General features: G+C 64.0%; 1 protein-coding gene across 7 annotated transcripts in view; it reads right to left on the bottom strand.

The window, feature by feature from the left end:
* The window catches only part of TMC6 (transmembrane channel like 6), a 55,545-nt gene that overhangs the window by 3,637 nt on the left and 43,677 nt on the right, over nt 1-8,231 (bottom strand). For 6 of the 7 annotated variants that reach the window (XM_040640136.1, XM_040640134.1, XM_040640133.1 and 3 more), the window contains 7 exons: nt 4,013-4,157; nt 2,773-2,928; nt 2,248-2,399; nt 2,065-2,146; nt 1,746-1,843; nt 942-1,064; nt 600-675 (listed from right to left, as the gene is read on the bottom strand). In XM_040640136.1, coding sequence (XP_040496070.1) covers nt 600-675; nt 942-1,064; nt 1,746-1,843; nt 2,065-2,146; nt 2,248-2,399; nt 2,773-2,928; nt 4,013-4,157 — 832 coding nt within the window. The remainder of the gene's footprint in view (nt 1-599; nt 676-941; nt 1,065-1,745; nt 1,844-2,064; nt 2,147-2,247; nt 2,400-2,772; nt 2,929-4,012; nt 4,158-8,231) is intronic. The other variant, XM_040640131.1, reaches the window with a different exon arrangement.

The following is an 8,231-nucleotide window of genomic DNA, read 5'->3' as shown; positions in this document are numbered from 1 at the left end:
GGGGGGGGGGTGTGCTTCCGGGAGGGGCCATGAGCAAGACCCCAGGACAGGACGGGCTCCCCACCGCCAGGGAGCGGCCACACTCAGAACGTGAGCCTGCGGGCTCCCTAGCTGGTTTATGGAGGGGAGACCGAGGCACACGAGGGGTGCTCGTCCACCGTCCCTCGTATACGGAAGACCCCGTGGGACAGCCAGCTCCGAAGGCTGACGGTCTCTGCTGGGCCAGGCGCTGTGCCCAGACCTTTACGATATGAATGTCCTCTCCGGCAGGCCCCAGCGGACCCTGCCGCACGGACGAGAAAACGGCCTGATTCTCGACCACCAAGCGCACCCCAACCCAAGGACAGAGGAGGGGGTCCCTTCCCTCGGTCCAGGAGGGGCCTGGGCCCCAAGCAACTGCCAGCTGCCCGGCCCTCCATCGGCACATTCGAGCACCCAGCAGTGACCTCGGACCCCAACCGGATGCTGCCTGGGCTCCGAAAGGCGGGGATGCCGGGGGAGGGCAGTCAGCCGTTCCCCGGGGCTGGGGAGGGGCCTGCCCCCGCTGCACACTCTCCCGAGGCCCGGCCGCCCTCCCGGGGCCCAGTGGGCACCCCTACCTTCTTGACGTAGAAGACGAGCAGCAGCTTCATGATCTGGACAGCAGGGAGGAGGGGGGCGAAGAGGACCCCCAGCCTGGGGAGGCAGGAAGGGCTGGGGGCTGCAGTCCAGAGGCTGGGGTCATGACCCCTGGGCTGCATCCCAGAGCGACAAGGGCCGGGCTCAGGGTCACAACGAGATGCCCCACCCCAAGGCCAGGCTGCGTCCCCCAAGAGGTGAGGGGTCAGGGCCCACGTCACCGCAGAACCCCCGAGGCGGGGCCCGGCTGCAGGCCTAAGGGGGAAAGGGGCTCAGCCTGCCCTGGGGGGCCAGGCGACGGCAGGCAAGCAGAAGACGCTCACCAGGTCAGGGTCTGCCCATAAATCAGCTCCAGAACGTTCCCGGCAATGTCGAACTCCGGCTTCTCCCTCCTCTTAAGCTTCTTCTCAGAGATGAGCCTGGGGCAGAGGAGCCCCCGAGGGTCACTTGGGAAGGCCAATCCCAGAGACCGGTCCTCAGCAGGCAGCCACTCGGCCGGTGACCCTCCCCTCAGGGGCCTGGCTGAGGTCAGGGGACACAGCAGGCTGAGGTCCTCCACCTGGGGCGCTCCAGGCTACAGCTGACTTCCTCTCAGTCTTTTGCCTTTTTTTTTAAAGTAATCTCTACGGCGACGTGGGGCTCGAACTCAGGACCCTGAGATCAAGCGTTGCACACACCACCCACTGAGCCAGGCGCCCCCTCTTGGTCTTTTTTCTACGCGCAGGTATAAACGTGCACAACACGCATCAGACGTTCTACCGACCGTTCAACATCCCATTTTAAGATTATTATTAAACTCATACGTTCCCGGAAAAAAACCACAAGTAAAAGAAAATAAAAGCAGCAGGAAGACCAGCTCCCAGCAGCATTCTGAAAACGCCCCCCACTTCCTTCCCTCCCCTCTTCCCCCAACAAGACGGAGATCAGACTCCGTTCTGAAAACCCTTCCTCCTCCACCTGAACGTCCCGTCTCGTGTTCCGCTCGGTCGACGATCCTCCACGGACGCCCCGAGCTGGGAGTGAGGTCCCCCCTCCCCGCGGCTCAAGAACCTCCCCGGCGGTCCCTGCCTGCCTCGCAGGTGAGGATGCCCTGAGCCCTCCTGAGGGTGGGGAGCCCGGGGTCTCACCTCCACAGCAGCTCCCCGAACAGCGTGTCCAGCAGCACGAAGATGAAATCCAGCACCATGAGCCGATAGAGCTCCTGGCCCACAAAGTTCTCCCAGCACTGAAACACACCGGGCCTCAGCCCCCGGTGCCTGGTACCCCCGCCACCCTGCCCACCCAGCGGCCCACCCTGCAGCCCACCCACCGGCCCACCCACCGGCCCACCCAGAGGCCCTCCCGATGCCGAAGACCAGGCCGGACGAGCCACAGGGCAGGCCGGGGGAGGGCCCTCCGGCCCGGTGGCCTCCCGCCTCCCCAGGTGCCACCCAGGGCCACCCTCACCTGGTCCTTCAGGGTGCCCACCCTGCGGCCCAGCCAGTGGTAGCACAGAATGCCCAAGATGGCCATCTTGAGGATGAGGTTCCTTGGGGAGGACAGGGAGGCGGGGAGTGCTGGGGGGCAGCCCGGGGCACAGAGGTCCCGCCCCAGGTGGCCTCCACTCCACCGCCCCGCCTGGCCACACACCTGCAGATGGCCACATACACCTCCAGCACCGGGGAGTCGTGCCGCTCCAGGGCGGCCAAGCCGCGGTACAGGTAGGGGGCCCCCAGGTTGAGGAGGCAGACCACCACAGGCAGGGCCAGCAGCGCCCCCTCCTGCTCAGCGGACGTGGGGCTCTGCGGGGGGAGGGGCGGCCATCATGGCAGGTGCCGCGGTTGGCTGGGGGCCGCCGGGAGGGGCCCCCAGGTGCAAGGAGGGGGCCAAACTGCCTCACAGCGCCTCTCTCCCCAAGATACACCCACCCCGGCCTCTGGTTCAAACCACACAGGAAGGGGGTGGGGACACAGGTGCAAGAAAGAGAAACAGAAAAGGCTGGGGGAGCGAGGGACAGGCGCAGGCAGAGAGGAGAGAGCGCAGCCCGCCCAGAGAGATACGGCTGGGGGAGGGAGGAGGGAGGTGGGGGGGGGATGGACGGGTGCGGGGCCCAGTCACCGGGGACCGTCCGAATTCGGCAGGGGTCTGACCCTGTGGCCCACTGTCAACCCGCACCTTGATCATGAGCTCAGAGAAGGCATAGACGGCCACAGTGCAGCCCAGCGTGGTCCCCACACACAGCAGCCACACGAACCCCAACACCGCCACCTGCCGCAGCCGCCCACACGCGCTCCGGGAGCCCTGCCGTAGCTGCCAGTCCGCCAGCAGCTCCTGTGGGCAGCAGCGAGCCCGTCACGGACCCCACGCAGACACGCGGGGACACACACAGGGACCCACGGGGTGGACACCTGGCGGACCGTGGAGGGACCAAGGGGTCGCCTCCCTCCCACCACCAATGCCACCACCTGCCCCGCCCCGCTGCTCCGGGGCCCTGTCTCCAGGCACAAAGAGAACACGGGCCAGGGTCTCAAGGCTGCGCCCCGCCCTCCAACCCCGCCAGCCCCCAGTCAGTCACCCTGCTCCCACCTTGGATTCATGCTGTATCCTGAGGCCTGCCCCAACCTCCCAGCTGCCTCCCTCCTCCCTCCCTCCCCAGCCCTGCCTCCTGAGCCTCCCTCCCTGTCGTGGAGGTGGGGATCCCCACCCCCAGCTGACCAAGAGCCCAGAGGCCCCAAGGACACCGGGCCAGCCACGGGAGCTCCCTGAGGGCACTGAAGGCCCATCAGCCAGGTCCAAGCTGGGGGCTCCCCAGAAAGGCAGAGAATGTCCCACAAGGCTCAGGCTGGCCACCGGCCTTGGGAAAGGGACCTGAACCTCTGAGATGGTTTGCTCACGGGCAGCACTGGCAGCTAACAGCCCTTGCCCTGGCCTACCGTCGAGCCAGGGTGCGTGCCGGCGGGAGCCCCGGGGCCTCTGCCCACAGGGACTCCCGGCCGAGGGCCCCGAGAGCAGCCTAAGCGTCTTGCACTGGAGTGTCGGCCCACGGGTCCCCCAGCCCGGGGGTAAGGGTGGACTGACATGCTGAGCCCGCCGGGAGGGAGGACAGGCCAACAGCAAGGACACCCTGAGCACGGACGCACACCGAAACGTGCCGTGAGCGGCGTGTTCTAACGGGGCTCCTGCGCGTTCCAGGGCCCCAGACACTAGTCCCGGCCAGCGCGCGCGAGGCAGCCCCAAATGAGAGGCTCGTACGGGAGAAAACTCCAGGGCGATTCCCAGTGCTAACTCGTGTCCCCGGAACCGGGGCGAACAGGCCAAGACCCCACCCCCGTGCCCCGTGCACAGCTCTGGCCGCATGGGCCTAAGTGGACGCGGGCCGGGTCTGTGGGAGCCCCAGGGCCCCCGAGAGGCTCACCTTCAGATGCGTTCGGATGCTGTCATGCTGGAGGCGGGAGGCCCGTCTCTGAGTCACCTTGTGGTCCCAGGAGCAGAAAACGGTGATGGCATGAACCCCCGAGGCACTGCCCACCCGGAAGCTCTCCCCGAAAGAGCGGGACATGCTGGGAGGGGCAGACCAGGCAGGGAGGTGACGAGGGGCACGGAGGCTAGGGAGAAGGCAGTCAGGAGGCTCCCCGCAGCCGAAACCCACCACTCACTCTGAGGAGCCCTCCGGGCGCTGGACGGGCCTCCTGCCGACACCCCGTCCCTCCTCCAGCCCTGCGTTCTGGGCCTCTGCTGCGGACTGTGAGCCACCCGACATCCACCCTGTCTCACTCGGTGCCCACCCGCCATGTGCGGCTGGCAGAGGGAAGGGGCGCCCTTACCCGCTGCCGAGGCCGCCCGCCTCCCACACAGACGTGGCTGCAGGAGACGCTGACCTACCTCAGGCCCTCTGCACTGCCTGTCCCAACAGCCAAAACACCTCCCTCCGATTCTCCCCTGCCCACTCGTATTCAGCCTCCCTGTCTGACACAAGCACCTCCTCTCAGAAGCCAGCCTGACCCCACCCATGCCCCATAACACCTCGGCAAACACCGCTAGGGCTCTGGGTCTTCCCAGCTTCCTCACTGGTCTGTCTTCTCCTCTAGACAGCACGTTCCTCAAGGACAGACACCATGCTCATTGACCTTCCCACCCTGAGCTAAGCACAGCCAACGTTTGGAGGAGGGAGGGGGATGAATGGTTGGGTGGAAGGAAGGAAGGAAGGAAGGAAGGAAGGAGAGGCGGAAGGATGGATGGAAGGATAGAAAGAAGGAAGAGTAGATGGAAAGATGGATGGATGGAAGGTGGATGGATGGATGGATGGATGGAAGGACAGATGGAAGGATGAAAGGATGGAAGGATGGAAGGATGGATGGATGGATGGATGAGGGACAGAAGGATGGATGGATGGATGGATGGATGGATGGACTGATGGAAGGATGGATGGATGGATGGATGGATGGAAAGGTGGATGAATGGATGGATGGAAGGATGGATGGATGGACTGATGGAAGGATGGAAGGATGGATGGATGGATGGATGGATGGATGGATGGATGGATGGAAAGGTGGATGAATGGATGGATGGATGGAAGGATGGAAGGATGGATGCATGGATGGATGGATGGATGGATGGATGGATGGATGGAAGGATGGATGGATGGATGGATGGATGGATGGATGGATGGATGGATGGATGGATGGATGGATGGATGGATGGATGGATGGATGGATGGATGGATGGATGGATGGATGGATGGATGGATGGATGGATGGATGGATGGATGGATGGATGGATGGATGGATGGATGGATGGATGGATGGATGGATGGATGGATGGATGGATGGAAGGATGGATGGATGGATGGATGGATGGATGGATGGATGGATGGAAAGGTGGATGAATGGATGGATGGATGGAAGGATGGAAGGAAGGAAGGATGGATGGATGGATGGATGGATGGATGGATGGATGGATGGATGGAAGAGGGACAGATGGATGGATGGATGGATGGATGGACGGATGGAAGGATGGAAGGATGGATGGAAGGATGGAAGGATAGAAAGAAGGAAGAGTAGATGGAAAGATGGATGGATGGAAGGGTGGATGAATGGAGGGATGGACGGAAGGACAGATGGAAGGATGAAAGGATGGAAGGATGGATGGATGGATAGATGGATGGATGGATGGAAGAGGGACAGAAGGATGGATGGATGGATGGATGGATGGACTGATGGAAGGATGGATGGATGGATAGACAGATGGAAGGATGGAAGAATGGATGCATGGATGGATGGATGGATGGATGGAAGAGGGACAGATGGATGGATGGATGGATGGAAGGATGGATGGATGGATGGATGGATGGAAGAGGGACAGAAGGATGGATGGATGGATGGACGGATGGAAGGATGGCTGGATGGACGGATGGAAGGATGGATGGATGGATGGATGGATAGAAAGGTGGATGGATGGATGGAAGGGTGGACGGATGGATGGAAGTGTGAAGGGATGGACAGGAGGGATCCATGAATGAACGGATGAGGAGATGATCAGTAATACTCAGAGCCAAGGTCAGACGGCGGAGGGCCATTACCTGTACACCAGGGTGATGCAGGTGATGAAAAAGGCTACGCCCACCGTGAAGAGGTAGGCCAAGGGCATGTTGTAGGGCAGGCCGTTGGCCTCGCGGCCACACTGATCGCCCTCCAGCGGGGGCGCACACGGCTGGTTCAGGGTGCTGTTACTGTAGTAGCCGTAGTACAGGACGGTGTGGGTGAAGCGGCCCTGCAGGGAGGAGGCCCCGTGGAGTCAGGGACTCTCCCCCTTCCCAGCCCTGACCCAGCCTCAGGCTTCCTGGGGCAGGGCGAGGAGAGGGCAGAGCAGGGGCAGGGAGGAGAGCACAGAGGTAGGCACGGCCACCCCGCGGCTCCCCGGCCCCACTGACGTCCGGGCAGGACGGCTCTTGAGGCGAGGCTGGCTACAGCCCCCCCGGGGTCCCGGCACAGGCAGGGGTGGGGGCTCCCTGGGGGTAGCTGTGACAAGTGGGGCAGAAGGCAGGGCACGCCACGCTCCCTCGCCCCGAGTGAGCCCTCACCCCGCCCGTGAGCAGCTCCAGGCCCGTGAAGGTGGGGACGGAGCCCGGGGAGGCCGGCGGGAAGGCCGCCTGCACGCCCACGATGAAGGCCAGCAGCGGCAGCAGCAGGAGCACGTTGAAGGCCAGCAGGGTCTTGAGGAAGAGGAAGTAAGACAGCACGCTGGAGCCGAACTGGCCTCCGATGCGCTTCAGGGCGTAGCGCCATGGCATCAGGGCGGGCAGGCCCGAGAGCAGCCAGAGCCCCAGGCTGTGCAGGGCCTGTGGGCACAGAGGCAGGAAGGGGAAGCACGGCCGCCCAGAGGTCCCGGGCGGGGCCGGGCTTGGAGGTGCGGGGGCAGTGGAAGGGGCCGCGGAGGGGAGGGTGGTCTAAAGGCTAGGAGATCCCACACAGGATAGCCACAGAAGAAAGGGGGGCCGCTCCCACCCCCGCCTGGCTGCCCTGGGCCCATCCCGGACAGGAGGCCCCTACCAGGACGCAGGCATCTCGGAGCTGGCCACAGCAGGGGAGGAGCCCACGCCGGCCCTGTCGGCCCCTCCGCTTCCCCGTCAGGGTCCGGCTCTCCTCTCTGGGGGCAGAGGCGCCATCAGGGTAGGACCGGGGCTGGACCCGACTCCCCCCGAGAGCCACCTGCTGCCTGCTCAGGCCCCTTCTCACCAACCGCCCAGCCCCGCCAAGCAAGTGGGTCTCAGGATGGGCACTGACCGCAGGCAGCGTTTCTCAGCCAGGCCCAAGGGCATCCCTCGGAGCATGTGGTCCTGCTGGGCCACCGTCAGGCCCTGCAGCTCCTTCACCAGGAGAAACCGCTTCTCTACAGAAGGATGGGGCTCTGTCAGTTCCCCGACACATCCCTCCCTCCCTCCCTCCTGCACCTGTGCCCATGACCCTGGACAAGCCTGTCTGCCCTCGCTGGCCCAAGCAACACAGACCTCTGCCCACCCTCCCACGTCTGGACGGCTGCTCTCTGCCCGTACCATCCAAGCCAGACCTCCCCATGCCCGCCTGACTTGCCCCACGAGCTATCTTCCCTCCCCGACCTCAGCCTATGAGCCCAGTGCCCCTCGCCCTTGACCCTAACTCTGCTCCTGGGTCCCCACAAGCATCTTACTCTGACCCCCAATGCACCTGAGCTTCACCCACCCCCGCTCAGCATTGACGAGGTCCCAACCCCCTCCCCTAGCACTTCCCACTATGCCAGCTCTTGGGGGGGGGGCAAGGCCTATAGACCCACCCCTCTCTCTTTCCCACCTTCGCTGCCACCCTGGGAGGGGGACCACTTCAACCCCAATTGACAGACAAGCGGACACCAGGCCAGGCCTGCAAAGTGAAGCTGGCAAGTTCCCCAGAGCCCATTCCTCCCTGCCCTGTCCATCACCTATCACAGGGCCTCGAGTAAACTGGGGAGGACACAGACAGGACCCAACACAGCGCATGAGCTCCAGGCACCTGAATGCCACAGGTTACCTGGTTGAAGACCGACCTGTGACACCGGCCCTGCTACGACCACTGTCCCTTGTCCCCTAGCACCTCCACACCGGCCTCCCACCTCAGGGCCTT

The sequence above is a fragment of the Ursus maritimus genome, unplaced genomic scaffold (genome assembly GCF_017311325.1).
Source record: "Ursus maritimus isolate PB19 unplaced genomic scaffold, ASM1731132v1 scaffold_24, whole genome shotgun sequence".
NCBI classification, from domain to species: Eukaryota; Metazoa; Chordata; class Mammalia; order Carnivora; family Ursidae; genus Ursus; species Ursus maritimus.
Note: the sequence above shows the minus strand (reverse complement) of the source record. Positions and strands in the feature narration are given on the sequence as shown.